Source organism: Podarcis filfolensis, assembly GCF_964270895.1.
Source record: "Podarcis filfolensis genome assembly, chromosome: 8".
Lineage (NCBI taxonomy): Eukaryota > Metazoa > Chordata > Lepidosauria > Squamata > Lacertidae > Podarcis > Podarcis filfolensis.
The window spans coordinates 21,693,441-21,711,459 of record NC_139611.1 but is presented as its reverse complement, the minus strand read 5'-3'; the positions used below and the strand labels follow the sequence as shown (position 1 = coordinate 21,711,459).

At 46.7% G+C, this 18,019-nt stretch overlaps 1 protein-coding gene across 1 annotated transcript in view; it reads right to left on the bottom strand.

Moving 5' to 3' along the window:
• Nucleotides 1–18,019, bottom strand: part of PLCH2 (phospholipase C eta 2) — a 118,737-nt gene that overhangs the window by 40,734 nt on the left and 59,984 nt on the right. The window contains exons 12-13 of the mRNA XM_083629049.1: nucleotides 2,797–2,889; nucleotides 366–466 (exon numbers count right to left, since the gene is read on the bottom strand). Coding sequence (XP_083485175.1) covers nucleotides 366–466; nucleotides 2,797–2,889 — 194 coding nt within the window. The remainder of the gene's footprint in view (nucleotides 1–365; nucleotides 467–2,796; nucleotides 2,890–18,019) is intronic.

The following is an 18,019-nucleotide window of genomic DNA, read 5'->3' as shown; positions in this document are numbered from 1 at the left end:
TCCAGACCATCCTCCACCCTTCAGGTATGGCAGGAGGATGTGGTTAGCTGGTAGTGAGTTAAATGCTCTTTGCTCATGTGGAAAGTCATGTTTTACTCTTGATGCTCCAGACTTGAGCTTTGGCTCAGAAAATCCTGAACTTCTCCCCCCCCCCCAGGTCTGTATGTTTTAAAAATTATCTGCAATCACAAGGCCTACAAACATCACACACACACACACACACACACACACACACACACACGCCCTAAACCCATTCCATTTCACTGTCTCTGTCCCATCTGGTTAGACTTGATCAAGAAACCAGTCCATTTAGGCAAAGTTGTTCTGCACATGTATCTGTTCAAAGAAAGGGCATTGCCACTTACTTGCTGTAATGTACCGAGCCTCTGGCTAAGTTCCCTTGACAGTCAAGGTCATCCTCACCCTCTTCCAGACTTGATGCCCTTTTCAGTTTGCTTCCTTTTTTCTGCACCAATTGGGGAGACACATCCAGAGTTAAAGAAAGCCACAGGTGACATTTGCATATATCCTTGCAGGCCCAGGTGTGGATACAGAGGCCCATCTTACCAAATGGAAACATACCACAAGGCATAGGTAACTCCTCAGAGAGACTGTGCTTTGAGGAGAGAATCTTTCCAGTGTGAGTGTCATTTGCCTACACGGCCATATGGCAGCAACCATATATAAGAGAGAGGCACTGGAAAGCTTGAAGGAGCCCCAAAGTTTGCAGAGAGGAAGATCTCCACCCCACCCTCAAAGCCACCCAATGAGGACTGAGCGTCCTCAGTGGGCCTGGAATGCCAGCTGGCTGTTGTAGGGAGGGGGTTGGAATGGAGTATCCTGGAAATGGGCATGTCCCAAACCCTGTACAGCAGCACTCCCTCACTGCAACATTTTGTGGTAGGTTCCACTTGTTATTTGTAAGAGAGTTGGAAGGTAGCATGATGAAGGCACGATTTCCTCCTAGTGTACACCAGGGGAAGAAGCAGACTTCATGCCTGCGGTATCTACTTTCTGTTTTACTAGGCCAACATGAGTCACCAACTGGAGCGAGGTGTAAAAGGCATTCGATTAGAATGAAAGAATAGGGTCCTTGCATTCTGATAGCAAGTTCAAACTAGCACTGGCAACATTGTGGTTCAACTTGAACTTGCAAAGAATCGATCTTTTGGTGTGTTGAAACTTTTTGCCCATTGATATAAGGCACTGTATTGTTTTCAGAGCCTGATAAAAACCTTTTTTTTTCTTCCAGCGAGTCTATTCAGGCATGTAATTTTAGTGTGGATTTTTGACATCTGATTTTAGTGCATCTATTTTTTATTTTTTTAAAATAAGAATAATAATTAGTTTATAATATAAATGTTGTCATGTAATTTACTTTATTGGTATTTTAACTGAATGGTTTAGTGCAAACTATTTAGAGCTATTTTGTTCTGGTATATAAAATTGTGTTGAATAAAAGAAAAAGAAAAAGGCTAGGGCAGAGATGTGTATTTTCTTCTTATGAAACACCCTAAAACACAGTGCACACTGAAACTGCTGTAACAACGAGCAACAGATAACATTAACAACAACAGTATTTGTGGAGACAATTAACCTAACATTGGCCCTATTTGCATTTCACAGAATCATAGATCAGTCTTGAATCACGGAGTTGGAAGAGCCCTGAGGATCATCTAGTGCAAACCCCCTTGTGATGCAGGAATATGCAGCTGTCCCTTATGGGAAGTGAATCTGCAGCCTTGGTGTTATCGGCAGCACACTCTAGCCGACTGCTTCCAAAGATTCCTGGCAACTGTGGTTTGCTAATGTTGCTAAGAGTTGATAGGAGCACCCTATTCTCCTCCAAGAGTGGTTTAATCCTCTCAGGAAACTGTAGGAATCAGAGCCAGCCCAAGACATTTCGGCACCTGAAGTGGATTCCCAAAATGCCCCCCCCTGCCCACCAGGGAAGAAGAGCTGAGGTAATATCTACATCAGGAACAAGGTGGGAAGAAAGCTCAGCATCAGGCTGTGGTGTCTTGTGGATATTGCTGCCTGAGGCAGCTGCCTCACCTTGCCCCGTGAGTGGGCCAGCCCTACTAGTAACTGTAGGGGAGGATAGGTGTCTCAACTCTCAGCGCCTTCAACAAACTACAGTTCCCAGGATTATTTGGGGGAAGATATGGCTGCTTAAAGTGATAGGGTACTACACTGCCGGTAGGGTCATAGTTTGTACTAGTTTGTACAACCCCTTTGGATATTTCCATGCAGGTGCCCCCCAAGCTCCCCTGCTTTCATGTGGGGCAAATTTCAAAAGGGACAAACAGGGAGCCCATCATGTTCCTTATGTGATCCCTGATTGCCTGGGGGCACTCTGGGAAGGAAAAAAAATGGCACCACAGCAGCACACACACAAAAAATGGCAACATTTGCGCCTCAAAACCTTTCCCATAAAAATGTAAGCGGTTCTCAGAACTTTATCTCTCTCCCCTCCGGGCAAAAATAAACATGGAGGGGGGAACACTCAGCACAGCCCTGCTCTTAAATGTAGCTTTTGAGGTCCACATTGGTGTTACTTTAGAATGTGCATCAGTCTCATGTCAGTTTCAATCTAAAGAAAGGGTGCTTAAGAGAAAATGAAGGGTGCAGCCTTGACAACCATGACAGGCTGCATAGCACTGTGACGTCATATTCACTATGTGATCCCTTACTGGTTGCCCCTTTCTGTTCTAAATTTTTTAATGGCTTGGGTGTTTGAGCTTTTGCAGGGAAAGCAGGGTAATTTGTGTCTATTCCTATGAATAAATGAATAACCTTGCGCTTGGAAAAACTCCCCATCAGCGATCGGTTGTGGCGTTTGTTGATGACAGCATCCTCCCCGGATTCCACATCCTCCTCGTGTTTGTTCTACAATAGCAAAGAAGGACAACATGCAAGACTGTCAATGACGAGACAGACTGACAGGAAGGCAGGTGGACAGCCTGACAGATGTACACAGAATACACTGTTTTAAACATCCTTGCACAGCATTTCGGACTTTCCGATGCTTCCTGGTACCAGAGAACAAAAGTGCCATTTCATTAGGTAGTATGTCTCCTACAGAAAGAATACCTCCCTAGTCATCTTTTAATATATATTTTTCTTTTTTTGAAAAAAAAAAGTAGAATGCTATTTTATTCAGCCTTTCCTTTAGGAAGCTCAGGTCAGTTTATACCAGCTTTTTATCCTCACAACAACCCTGTATGGCATCAATTGGGCAAAAGCTACAGCGCCTAGCAAACACCAGAAATTGGTACAAGCACAAATCAGTAGCAAATCTGGATACTTGCTAGGACAAGCACAAAAGAAGCAGAGACAAATTTTAACACTAATAACATCACTAATAATATATAAATCACTAATAATGATCAGTACAAACCGAGATTAACAACAGAGTCTAAATACTGTTGTCTTTGCTGACATCTGTAGAAAACTCTGGTGGGTTTTTTTGAGTTGCTAATGCAAAGATCCTTGCTTGTAATAGTTTTGTTGTGATCTGCCAAGAAATAGGAACTCACGAGGAACCCATGACGTTCCAGAAATTTCTGGACTACAATTCCTTCAGTCTCCAACTATTTGACTATGTTTGCTGGTGGTGGTGGTGGTGGTGGTGGTGATGGGAGTTGGAGTCCAGCAAAAGTTTCCAGAGGGCCACAGGTTCCCATAAGTCCTGTTTTAAATGTACGTCAGCAAAACCTCTGCAATGCATTTTGCATACAACGGCTTTCTTGAAGCCCCCGGCGGCTGGTTAAAAGCTCTGGGAAAGAGACCAGGAGCACTTATGAGTTGCGCTGTTCTGAGTGTGGCAGGCTTAGTACATCTTTAGAAACAACACATTATGAAATTTACATATACGCGAGTCCAGGGGACAGGGGGTGTGGAATTAAAAAAAGAGAGATATTTTCATATGAAACCTCCTGGTTATTAAAAAGTGCTTCATTTTATTATGGAAAACAAGATTGCTGGCACTGTGTAAGGGAGGCAGAAATCACCTGTGTGCCTTTTATGCTCTAGTCGCCTCATGCCAGCAACCAATGGAAGCTCCGCGCCTCTCAGAAATCTCACTCACCTGGCCTCCTCATTAACTGTGAGCATTCGGCTATGGAAGCCAGAGTCATTAATAAACAATTTGGAAAGAAAGCTAATAAAAATCCAACAAAGTCAGCTACTAAAGACTGCGTTCTCAGCCCGCCCCATTTCCATTTCTAAAGCTTGCCACGTTGCATTATTCATTTTGGGTGACAGATTATCCCCTGGATGGAATGGGCGCCATTAAAGGGGGGAGGGAGATAAACAACCTGGTGCTAATCAAAACATCATTATTGAAGATACAGAGAGAAAAAGAGCTCTACCCTAAATGGACATCAGTGGGAAGAAATGTGTTCCTGCATCTTCATAAACAATGAAAAGAGCTAAGAGGAAATCAGTACGAGATGAGACATTACTCAGCTGTTCTGCCTTGTTAACAATTGCCACCAAGAATCAAGTCAGGGAATAATACTAGCAAGCCTGCTTCAGATTGACCCAGGGAGCAGGCAGGGTCCATTCCTAGGGGGCCTAGCTGAAGGAAAGCCTACACGCACAGCGTAACTTAAAGAGAAAAAAGAAGAAGAAATCTGCTACGCAAATAGCCCCCCTCTTAAGGATGGTAGCCCATATGCTTTAGCCTCCAGGGCCAGGATAGCTACTCATCCCTCCCTGTCTCTCAGAGTGGAAATTAACTGGAGGCCAGTTATTTATTTATGACATTTATTTCTCAGCTTTCCCTCCAAGAAGTCCAGGGCAGCATACATAGTCTCTCTCCTCCTCTATTCTTATCCTAAGGCAGAGAAGCAGTGACTGTCCTACATATCATGTCTGAGTGGAGATTGGGACCTGGGTCTCCCCAATCCTAGCCAGACACTCTAACAACTACGCTTTCCAAGGCAAGAAGAAGGTATCCTCTTCTCTTGAATGTGGCCCATGACCCTAAGAGATTCCACATCTCTCTTTCTGCTGGGGGCCTGGGGAGGCAGCCTAAACACTAACGCTTTGGATCCACCTCATGAGATGTGCCAGCTTTATTGGTCTCTGATCTAGCTACTACACACCGGTACCCCAACTTGCAACCTTACACCCAGTTGCTTGGGAGCCCAGGCCATTTAAAAACAGCACTCAGTATCCCTAGGAAATGTTTCGGAAGATTTGCATCAATTAAGTTCATGTGATTGGGCAGAGGGGACACTCTAAAACAGGAATAGGGAACCAGTGACCCTTCAGATGTTTGCTGGACTGCAATGACCACCATCATCCTTGAGCATCAGCCCCGCTGGCTGGAACTGATGGAAGCAAAAGCATCACCTGGAAGACCAGCTTTCGTAGCCCTGCTTTAAAAGGACAGCAAGTTTCCATCGTTATAATTGATAGACTAAGCAACCAGAGCTTTAGTTGATTCATAGGAAGGGGACAATTTTCATCACGGAGAGGAAATTTCTCATGTAAATTAAAGGCAGCAAATTAAGGGCATGTTTTAGGAGGGGGTTGGAATACTGAGTGCCAGTGCGGTGCTGTGCATAAGTTGGTAGAACAGCCTTTGGCAACCCAACAAGCCGTTTTGCACTACAACCAAATTAGTTTTCTGCTAAACATTTGTCTCCCGGCATTCCTTGGATGCAAAAGGTGAATATGACCTGGCTGCCTTTCACAAAGTCTGTTTGGAACTCTGCTGGCCAGTTGTAGTGTTAAGAGATGCAGTTCTTTTGCAACTCTAATGTAGATTTGTTTTTTTTTGCACATGCAGGTCACCCCAGTGTGTGGCTCCTGGTGTGCGGTAGGCAATTGCTTCTGCGCATGACACAATGGTAGGTTTCTTAACACTTCAGACAGAAGACTTCAGCTTCCATCCCCAACATCTTCTGTAAGGTTGGGAGTGTTCCCAAACCGAAACCATGGAGGAGAGCAGCTGTCCACCAGGGTAGACAATCCTTAGCTGGATGGACCAATGGCCTGACCTGGTAAATGGCAGCTTTCTTTGTTCTACTTTAGCCATCAATTTGCACCTGAGCCACTATTTCAACCTAGAATCTTGGGGTTCTAGTTTTGTTTTCAAAAAGTTGCTCATATAAGCCTCTCAATCCCTGATGTCATGAGCAGACTAGAGATGGGAAAGCTAAGGTGCTGACCTTTAAAGCCCTAAACAGCCTCGGTCCAGTATATCTGAAGGAGTGTCTCCACCCCCATCGTTCTGCCCGGACACTGAGGTCCAGTGCCGAGGGCCTTCTGGCGGTTCCCTCACTGCAAGAAGCCAAGTTTCAGGGAACCAGGCAGAGGGCCTTCTCGGTAGTAGCACCGCCCTGTGGAACGCCCTCCCACCAGATGTCAAAGAGAAAAACAACTACCAGATTTTTAGAAGACATCTGAAGGCAGCCCTGTTTAGGGAAGCTTTTAGTGTTTAATAGGTTATTGTATTTTAATATTCTGTTGGAAGCCGCCCAGATTGGCTGGAGACACCCAGCCAGATGGGCGGGGTATAAATAATAAATATTAGTATTATTAGTATTAGTATTATTAGTGTTCATGCCCCCACAATGCTCACCAGATGACCCCTGGGTTGTTTATTTTTATTTATTGCATTTTGTACCCCACTTTTTTCTCTAAGGTTCTCCTCTTCCCCAGATTATCCCCACAACAACCCTGTGAGGTAGGTTAGGCTGAGAGGCAGTGATTGGCCCCAAGGTCACCCAGTGAGCTTCATGGCCGAGTTGGGATTTGAACCCTGGTCTCCCAAGTCCTAGTCTGGCACTCCACCCACCGCACCACACCAGCTCTGCAGCAAGTGAGCCGAACCTACATCACAGGGATGTTGTGAGGACAAAAGGCAATTTATCTTACAATGTGCTCTGAAGAGAAAGCATTATCTTGTTCTCCTGGGGCTCAGAGGGAAAGCAGAAGGAAGGGTCAGGTCAGGTCAAGTAGAGCCAAGCAAAGCAAGACCCTGAGAGCTAAGAAAGGGAAGTTGTTGTCCCAGAAAAGCTTAAGAAGGTTGACAGGGCCTTCCCCCCAGTGGCTCCAGCCTGGTTCCCCAGAGATGCTGTCTGACAAGGGCCTAGAGCCAACTCTGCAGCCACATGGCCTTGCGTGGCTGTGGAGCTACAGGGGAATCTGAGGATAATGGGAGTGTACTCAGGCTGGGGTGGTGGAAAAAGAGGCCTGAGAGCTATCTCCCCCCAATTGGATTTACAGAAGGGAACAAGGCAAGGATGTCCATTATCTTGCTACTTTTCATTCTGGTCCTAGAAGTGTTGCTTAGAGATATAAGGCAAGATGAGAGGATTGTGGCAATAAAGATTAAAAAAGAAACTAAGAGCATATGCTGACGACAATGTTAACTCTGGAAGGCCCATTGCAGGGAGCAGGAACTCTTACGGACAAACTAAATGACTTTGGTACATTAGCAGGTTTTAAGACGAACCACCAGAAATTGAAAATTTTAACAAAGGATATGACAACAGAAAACCAGAAGGTTTTGCTGCAGTAAACAGGGCTTCAAATTGGGGGGGGGGGGGAGTTAAATACTTGGGTATCACTATGACAAATATGAATTCTACATTGTTTCAAAATAAATATGTTAAAACATGAACTAAAGGCAATTATAATAGGTAATCAAATATATTATTCTCATTCTCTCTCTCTCTCTCTCTCTCTCTCTCTCTCTCTCACACACACACACACACACACACACACACACTGAACAGGACTTGTTCACAATCACATGTTCCTATAACATGTCACTGAATGTCATGGGTTCCATGGTGCCAACTTCGCTGAGAATCAGGACACAGAAGGAGTAGACTCATGTTGACTTCAATACATTAAAATAAAAAATGAACAAGTGCTGTGAATCAGCTCTACTGATACAAAAAAACCCCACGCAGAATTAAATGAATGAGAGTCTTTGGGGCCCGTGAATCATAGCTCCTCTAGAGGGCAGCACTCCATCACAGAGACAGCTGAGCCCCAGTGACAAAGGCAGCCAATCCTTCACCCTTTCTCTCTCTCTCTCTCGCTCTCTGTGAAATAAATCCATCAAGACTGCTGGGCTCTCCCAGAGCGGTTTGTTCACACAAGCACAAACTGCATTTGATTTGTCGTCACTCGATTACTTAGAACATGACGCCTTGCAGGTGAATTGAGTGAAGTGAATCCGCTGAAAAGCATGGCGTTTGTCTGTGCCGTTCAATTTGCAATGCTTCATACATGAAATTTAGAGCTGAGAGTGAAAACTCAAGTGTGGGAGGGGTAGAGAGAACAGATTATGTTTGCCAGTTTCAGGGACTGGAGCTTCTTCCGAGTCCATTCCAGGTGTCTGGTTGAAATGACTGGACAACTGGAAATGGCCCAAAATCAATATAGGGCTATGGCTGAGGTTTCCTTGAACCTGTCACTTACCTAAAAAAGTAGATTGGAGATACATTTTTCTTTCTTTCTTTCTTTCTTTCTTTCTTTCTTTCTTTCCCTTCCTTCCTTCCTTCCTTCCTTCCTTCCTTCCTTCCTTCCTTCCTTCCTTCTTAAATGACTTATAATCATAGCACTGTGAAGTTGGAAGGAACCCCAAGGGACATCTAGTCCAACCCCTTTGCAATGCAGAAATCAACACTGAAGCATCCCTGACAGATGCCCATCCAACTTCTGCTTTAAAATCTCTACTGAAGGAGAGTCCACCACCTTCTAAGGGAGCCGGTTCCACTGTCAAACAGCTTTTACCATCATGAAGTTCTTCCTAATGCTTAACCAGAATCTCCTTTCTTGTCATTTGAATCCATTGGTTCGGGTCTTACTCTCTCGAGTAGCAGAAAACAAGCTGGAGCCATCTTCCCTTTGACAGCCCTTCCGATATTTGAAGATGGCTATCATATCACCTCTCTGTACTCCAGGCCTAATCCACACCAGGGGTGATAAAAGTCATGTCTTCCGCCTGCTAGAGGAGGCCTAGTGGGCCTTCTTGAAAACAGTAGTATCCTAATGTGGGCAGGGCATCTGGAAGCTGCCATTTTAATTTCCCACAATTCCCCAGGTACTGCACTGCTCCAAGGCATTGTGGGAAATGCAAATAGCAGTTCCCTCTGGAACTACCTGTCTGCCACTGAATGGAGTACAGAAAACTGATTAAAGGGGAGGCATAAGTTGGGGTCCAGACCAGTAATGCTGGAGCTCCCCAGTAACTGCCTGGGGGGAGGAATGGATGAGTCTGCCCATTTTTTGTTTCCCCCAGTTTCTCACTTCTCTGATCTTCAGTTCTCTGCATTACCACCTCAGTGTGCAATTTTTAAAAGTCCTCAGGGAAATTCATCGGCATTTTAGTGCAAATTTCTCCTGATATGCATTTTTCTGTGTGCAATTTTGCCCAGTATATAAACATTTCTGCAAGATCTTTCCCTTAATGCAATGCATTTCCCTTAACGCAATGCATACAAATCACATTTGTATGGACACTTTACCCCAATATATGCATTTCTGAACATATTGCAGGGCCAGATAACTGTACTGAAAAATTCTGAGAATTGCGATTTTTTTAGGGGTGGCTGTGTTTTCATTCTCGTATTGTTTCAGAAAGCGCAGATCATAGAGGCTCACCTTTAAATGTGAAATCAATCTAATCTATCCCCCTTCCCTACCTGAGTGTCTAAACGTAGACAAGCCTTTCAAGATCTCTTGAGGCAACAGCTGTTGGTAAACTCATATCTTAACAAGCCTATAAGGATTTTGATTGTGGGATTAAAAGCAATCCCCTCCAGCCCCCACCTTTCATCCAGAATTAGCTTCTTAACAGACTCAGGAAGGCTCCAGACCTCATCTCAACAGCTTATTAACTAACATCCAAGCAAATGGCAGGTGATCTTTATGCTTTGCCGCTCAGGTGCAGAGATTAAAAGCAAGGGCTTGGATATGCCTGGATGTTTCTCTCCCTCCTGTGCAGGCCTCCGAGACGTCAGAGAGTTATACAACTCAACTCAAGAGGCATATGGAATGTAGGCTGGCCATCAAGGGAGCAGCAGCAGAGAATATTCAGAAGCTGTAATCCACTGTGACATTCCGGGGCTTAAATTTGAGCACCGAAGCGAAAGTAATGAATGAACAAAGCCTGATTCACACACACACACACACACACACACACACACACACACCCTTTTGTTTCCCAAGTTGTAGAATGACAGCAAAGATGTAAGCATGTGCAAGACTGGGCTGATGTTCTACCCAGTGGAACATCACAACAGGGAGAACTGCATCCAGGAATGTGAGTGAAGTGGTTCTGTTGGCAAAGGGGAACGCAATTGTCAGGGAATCAGGAGCAGGAGCACTGGGGAGAGAGGATTGGGAGAGCGAAGGGGAAGAATCCGAGGGCAGCGTAGGGGAGTATGACAGTGGCCCGAGAGATTCCATGAGCTTCTCCAGCGAATCAGAAGATTCCCAGAAGGGGGCGCCGATGGTCAGGGCAAGGGGGGTCCCAGGGGGGGACGCACCAGAAACAAGGAGCCAGAGGGGAACCCCAAAGCAGCAGTGGAGGATCGGGACCAGTTTCCCCACCAGAGCGTAGTGGGGGGGAAGAGTCACATGTGTCAGGGGCAGTGTCTCCTCCAGAGAGGGAGTCAGGGCTGACCACGCCTCCATCGGAGAGTGGGGGAACGGAAGGGAGGTCAGTTGCAGCTAGCCCCCCTGAAGGGGGAAGCAGTGACAGCAGCAGTGAAATGGTCAGAAGGAAAGCTGCGGGCTGGGCGCGCGCGCCAAGTTCAAATGTGCTGGTGCGCGGAACAGCAGGAGACCCGGATGGGGAACCAGCTCCTAAAGCCCGCCGGAGGGAGGGAGAAGGCTCAGGGGAATCAGCGGGAGAAGAGGCTAGAAAGGGCGGAACCCCGGCGGGCAGGCGGACCCAGAGGAGGAAGGAGCAGCGGAATCTTAAATTGGTGTCAAGGGGGAGGAGACTCAGACGGAGCATCAGCGGTCTGACAGTTGAGACGTAGAGCTGCGCGCTGCGGCTCTGGAAGTGAAACTGGACTTCAATAAAGACTTTTATACTTAACAACGAAGCAGCGTTGGTCCTTTGTGAGCTGGGACCTAGGGTAGCTCTGACAGCAATGTCCCTTCTTCAAGTGCTTAGAAATTCAGGGCTCTCTGTCGACATCCAGTTTGCTTGGGGGGGGAGGAAGGGGGGAGAAGGATGGTGTCTTTGTTGCTGCTGCTGCTGGCACCTGCCTCTCTCAAGAGACAACAGAGTTTGCATCCAGGGTGAAGTCTAACCGCTGGAGAATCACAGCACCTGCTGTGGCTGCAGAGACAGGTAACTCAGCTGCTGCCTCCCACATTGTTTCTGCAGCTTTAGCCGTACCAAAGTGAGCTCTCTGGGATGCAAGCCTGGGCAGTGTGTATGGAGGTCCTAGGCTGCCCAGACGACAAGACCCACCTCGCAGTCTCAGTGGTCAAAAGGAAAACAGAGTAATCTGTTTGGCACCAGCTTGGCTGCAGGAGTCGCTGGAAGGAGGCCTGTCTAGTCCAGCATCCTGTTTTCACAGTGGCCAACCAGATGCACATGGGAAACCCGCAAGCAAGCAGGATTTGAGTGCAAGCTCACTCTCTCCCCCCTGTACCATTTCCAACAACTGGCATTCATGGGCACACTGCCTCTTGACAGTGAAAATGGAACATAGCCTTCTCTTCTATGATTTTTTCTAATCCTCTAAGCCATCCAAATGATCTCATGCATATATTCAGCATCCGTTCTGGCTGTGTAGAAACAAACACGATGAAAAAATGTACTGGGCCCCCTGCAGTCCCCCTCAGGGCAAGTGTAGCCAACATGGTACCTTGCAGATGTTGTTTGACTCCAGCTCCCATAAACCTCAGCCACTATTGCTAATGGTCAGGGATAATGGGAACTGTAGTGTGGCATACCTGGGAGATGCCATGGTGGTTGCCTAGCCTAAGGTTACCAGGTTTTTCCAATGAATCCAGGGACACTTTAATTAATTAACTGCCTTTCGGAGCAGCCCCATCCCAACTCCTACTTGTGTGCAAGCAGGAGGGGGCAGGGATCTCTAGGCAGTGCAATGCCTCCCTTCCCATCGGAGCAGCCCCAATCCCATTCCTACTTGCGTGCAAGCAGGAGGAGGTGGGATCCCTCAGCTGCGAACCAAGACTTCCCATTGCCTAACTGAGAGATCCCTGCCCCTTCCTGCTTGCACACAAGTAGGAGTTGGGAGGCTGCTCTGATAGGCAGCGTGAAGCCTCCCTTCACAGCTTAGCTGCTGGGGTCAGGGAAGGTGGAGGCAGCCCGGAAGCTGCATCTTAGAGCCCCTGCACCACCATCATATGGGGACTTCCGAGCAGCTCCTGAAGCCAGCCAGAGCCAACTGCTCCGGGCTGCTGAGAGACTGCCGCTGCTGCATTTCCCAGGGACATTAGATGAATGTTTCCAGGGACATTCCAGGGATGGAATTTGTCCGGGGACTTATTCACAAATCTGGGGACTGTCCCGGGAAATGGGGACATCTGGTAACCCTAGCCTAGCCTACCTTTTGGATTTGGGAGGATCACTGCACTTTTCTGCTGCTGGGGACTGCTTTGCAGAGAAAGAAATATTGGGTCTGGTTCACCTTGTGTTCAAAAAGCCCTCTCAAAATTATCCACCTTGTTTGTGGGCATGGATATGGGGAGGGGAGCATTTCACTGGATTTCTCAGGGTGGGGGAGAAATTCTCCAACTATTTCTGAGGGGTGAAGCACAGGCTCTTCCTATTTCTTCCCCGCCCCCCCTCTCTCTTATTTGCTACTATGCAGCAAACTGGCTTGGTAGCCAGGTCACTGCTTTGCATTCTCCACAATATCCTTTCTAGGTATTTGAGGGTGGGGGGTGGGAGTCACTATAAAAAAAATAGCATTTGAGAACATACAAAGATAATTCTGCAAAGTGGTTTTCATTTCCTATAGAGTGAGAAAAAGAAAAATGTCAGAAATTCTCGGAGGGGTCTTTATGGAAATTGTGGTTCACCTCTTGAACATGATGACGAAGACAGGGAGTCCCTGATTCAAAGCCTCACCTCAGCTACAAGCTCATAACGCAGCTGGGGAAGGACTAAAGCTCAGAGAGATAGACAGAGAGAGCATCTGCTTTGCATGCAGAAGGTTCAATCTCCAGTATCTCTGGTTGGGTCTGAGAAGGACTCTTGAGTGAAATCCTGGAGAGCAGCTGCCAGTCAGTGTAGACAATACTGAGCTAGATGGACCAAGAGTCTGGCTCAGTATAAGGCAGTTTCCAATGTTCCTGTGTTGCCTTAGATAAAGCCGTCCTACTTATGTGATATATCGGTTGCAAATGCAGATACCTGAACAAAAATACACTGGCAGCTTATAATAAAAAGCAACGAGCTCCATTTGCACTGCATGCCAATTTCACTGTTGTTTGTTTTTAAGCCCTTCTGATAATTAAAGGGCAGATTATCAGAAGGTCAGCCCAGAGTTAAGCGTTAACCAAAACAGAGAACAGCGGTGGTGTGTATGAAAAATCGCTCTTCATTTCCCCTGCAGGAGCTACAGACCAAGAAAACAACATCATCTGAGATCAGATTAAACATGTTGTTTTCACAGGCAGATCCCGATTGAGACATGGGAGGCAGCAATTCATCCCCCTTCTCCTTTCATTCATGAGCAGAGAGCCAGAAATGCCCTCTAAATGAAAGGTGAGTTTAGAAGCAAAAGGAAGAGGAGAGAGCCAGCACAAAAGGCAGAAGGGACCTGGCCCAATTAGCCAGAGCATCTGCTCACACCACGCTCTTCCTGTGTGAGCATCTAACTTGGCCCCACAGCCAGTCCTCGCTGGATAAACTATAGTGGACATTTGACCTCAATAGAATCAGAGGAAGGATTAGCACCAAGGCACACACCCCCCCAAAAAATCAGAGCCCAAGTGTTGTATCTGTTGGGGACTGCTCTCCTCCCAAGGAAGAATCATAGAATTGTAGAGTTGGAAGGAACCACCAGGGTCTTCTAGTTCAACCGGCTGCAAGACATGAATGTTTTGCCCAACGCTGAGGCTTGAACCTGTGACCCTGAGATTAAAGGTCTCATGCTCTACTGATTTAGCTACCCCAGCATTAATGCCAGCTGCTTCCTCACTATGCTTCCTCAGGTTTGATTCAGAAGGTACAAAAGCCTTGCCAGCGAACTCTCTCACACACATAGGAAGTTGCCTTCCGCAGAATCAGACCGCTGGTGCATCTAGCTCAGTATTGCTTAAGTTGATGGGTGACAGCTCTCCTGAGTTCAAGACAGGGAGCACCTGGAGATGCTGCAGACTGAACCTGGCATCTTTTGTATGCAAAGCAGATCCTCTTCCACCCAGCTATGGCCCTCCTCCCTGAACTTGGCTTCTTGGAACCCAGTTGCATCTGCTTTTCATTTTAGAAAAAATCCCGAGGCGTAGATGGCAGCCATAAATTGCTAATAATGGTGGCCTCTTTGAAATGCTCTCCCCATTTCCCTCTCCTACCCCCAGGCAAACACACTCAACAGCTTCTGATCAAGCCAGCAGCAGTTGCTGTCTCGGAAACAAACAGATATTAAATAGTTTAGCACAGTGGGGATAAAAAAAGAAGAGCATCAACAGAACACCAGTTCTCTTTGCATCAGTGTCCTTCGCGCAACTGGTGGTACGAGAGCAGGCACATGCAAACATATGGGCAATCTGGGCAGACAATAAATATTTGTCATGATTAACAGAAAAGCCAATGACTGCCCCATTAGCGCTCAAGCTCAATTGTCCTGGCGGAGGAAAAAGCCGGAGCGGTGATCAGTCAGGATTAACTGTGTTATTAGGGATCAGCCACTAGGCAGCATGCTTCCACATGATTCTGTGTTTGCACTTGATGCAGCACACGGCAGTCCCGCTTGTGACATATCGGGGGAGATGGGGACAGGCGGTGTCTCGCCTCCTGAGGCATTTATGGGGCAGGTCTCCAGGTTGCAATCCAGCAACCCTACCTCAGAGCGTACAGTCTCAGTCCAAAGGATTTAGCCCAGACACTTCCAGCTGATGGTCCCTAGAGAACTTTGAACAGCCGGCATGTAATGTGAATGATCAATTGACTTCTTTTTCAGACACCACTTCCTTTGGATGAAAATATCATCTCCTTTGTCTATTTTTTTGCAGGAGAGGGATAGACTTACAGGAGGCTGAAGCAAGAAGTTCAACTCGGTTTGCATTTGAATGAGAAACCACCCAATTCACACTTTTTGGATTGGCATGCAAACGGAAACACAGCCATCCTTCAAAATTCTCAGTTCTCCAAATTTTGTAGATGCAGTTCCCCAAGCACACAATGTGTACACAGATCACAGAATCATAAAATTGGACAGTTGGAAGGGACCCTAAGGGCCATCTAGTCCAACCCCCTGCAATGCAGGAATTGCAGCTAATGCATGTATGCATAAAATGCATGCCTGAGTGAATGTTCAAACATGCATTATATTGGAGAAAATTGCTTGTACAAATGTTTATATGAATCAAAACTGCATACAAACATGTTTACTCTGGGATAAATTATCACTAAAATGCTGGCAATTTTTTCCTGAGGATTTTTAAAACAACAACAAATTGCTGTAGAAATGTGAAGAATGGAAATTAAGATTGGAAAACATGAGAAACTGAAGTTGACAGATTCATCCATCCCTAAGCCTCTCCCCCCCCCCAAACCCCCTCCTGTTCCTTCCCCATGGCAGATCCTGTTCTCCACAGGCAGAATCCTTAATACCTGTTGGCCCCTTAGTAGGAAATTATCCGGCAAGAATAGCCAAAGAACAAAGAGAACATTTAAGCATGCCCAAGCTGAGAAAGAAAGAAAGAAAGAAAGAAAGAAAGAAAGAAAGAAAGAAAGAAAGAAAGAAAACTACTCAGGAATAGAAATACCAAATAATGACACAAAAAAGAGACCTATCCCAAAATAGATGGATTTCTCAGACTTCAGCTGCTATTTAAAAGGCGGCAGAGAATTGTGTGGGTGTTTGTGTTTACAAACAAAAGGATGCTGCTACTCTAAAAATACAGTCAGATTTATCCAAGCACAACTAACACTGCTAATAGAACAACTCACGCTAATGGGAAGAGTCAGCCCTGCTGAGGCAACACAACGGCGTTTATGTTGACATTAGTGGAGCGGTGCAGAAAAATGGCCCAGAGTACCTTGGCAGAGAGGCAGCAAAAGGGCTAATAAGAGGAGTAATAATTCCCTTGCTCTCTGAAAGGAGCGTACTACTGAATGCAGGTTTGTTTTGTTTAAAGAAAAAGCAGATGGTACTGTCCTCCCAGGAGAGTACTGATTGCAGGTGGCTTTGTCAAGGGGAAAGGCAGGGTAGCAAGACCACCACCCTATCCATCAGCCCAACGAGGACCACAAGCGATTTGGTGCCTCCCCTCAAATAACTGTTTACAACCTCAGCTATTCATCAGAAGCAGAGGTCAGACAGCAAGGCCTGGCTGGGTCCGACTCCGGGATTAAATCACTTCCCACGTACTCTAATTTCCCAGGGTTCCTAGGTGATCAGGGCACATATGCGGTAGGGTCTAGGACCTGTCATGGGTGTCCCCTGCCCCTTCACATTGTTGATGGGAGACAGAAGGTTAGAAAGAGAAGTGGGAGCAGGAGCAGTGGCAGAGCAAGCCAATCGGGTGCCTGGGGCAGCGCGCATGCCCTGTGCCCAGGGGCGGGACCAGCTGCCCAGGGGCGGGGCCAACCATCCATGGGGCGGGGCGAGCCAGGGCAGGATGCTTCACAGGGCTTCTGAGGAGTCTGCCTGCCTCCTCCTGCTCAGCCACCCTACAGCTGAGGGGGAGGCAGTGGGCAGACCATTTGGGGCAGACCATTTGGGTGCCCAAGCCACAGCATCACTCCCAGGAGAGATGTGTGGCTCAAGCGGCTGCAGGCCCCGCAGTAAGTGCCACCCGGCATTTTGTCACTCCACTCAGTGGTGACACCTAGGGCAGCCTGTCCCCACTGCACCCACCTTCCTCCGCCCCTGAGCAGGAGGAAAGACTTGTGGCAAAATGCATCTCCTTTACGTATTGTTCCTTAACTCTGAAGGGTTTTGATCTGTATTGGGCTCAAGGGACTAAGGCTGCATAGCACCATACATTTAAAGCACCTCTCTCACTCTCTCTCACTCTCACTCACTCTCACTCTTCGTTTCTCTCTTTGAGCTATAGTTTAACACACACACACACACACACACACACACACACACACAGACGAGTGCTACAATTCCCAGCACCTTTAAACTACAATTCCTAGAATTCTTTAGGGATGTTTTATGCTTAAAACAGGATGCAGGTGGCACTGTGGGTTAAACCACAGAGCCTAGGACTTGCCGATCAGAAGGTCGGTGGTTCAAATCCCTGCGATGGGGTGAGCTCCTGTTGCTCGGTCCCTGCTCCTGCCAACCTAGCAGTTCTAAAGCACATCAAAGTGCAAGTAGATAAATAGGTACTGCTCTGGCGGGAAGGTAAACGGCATTTCCGTGCGCTGCTCTGGTTCGCCAGAAGTGGCTTAGTCATGCTGGCCACATGACCCGGAAGCTGTACGCCGGCTCCCTCGGCCAATAAAACGAGATGAGCGCTGCAACCCCAGAGTCGGTCATGACTGGACCTAATGGTCAGGGGTCCCTTTACCTTTACCTTATGCTTAAAACACATATGGTGTCTATACAGCCTCAGAAAAAAATATTTCCAAATGCATGCCATTCCCAAAATTTTTCAGCCTTGCCTAAGGAAGGTTCTGTTGACATTTGTTTCGGTTTCTCTGGATATTATTATATTTATTTTTGAGACGAAGAGACCAGATTTGTACACAGTATTATAAACATGGGCCCACAATGGAGCTACATGACAGATGCAACATTAGAGATTGATCTTTTGAGAGCTTTAAGGGTACTGGAATTATGCCCCATACTTATTGCATTTTCTTCAGGAAGCATATAAA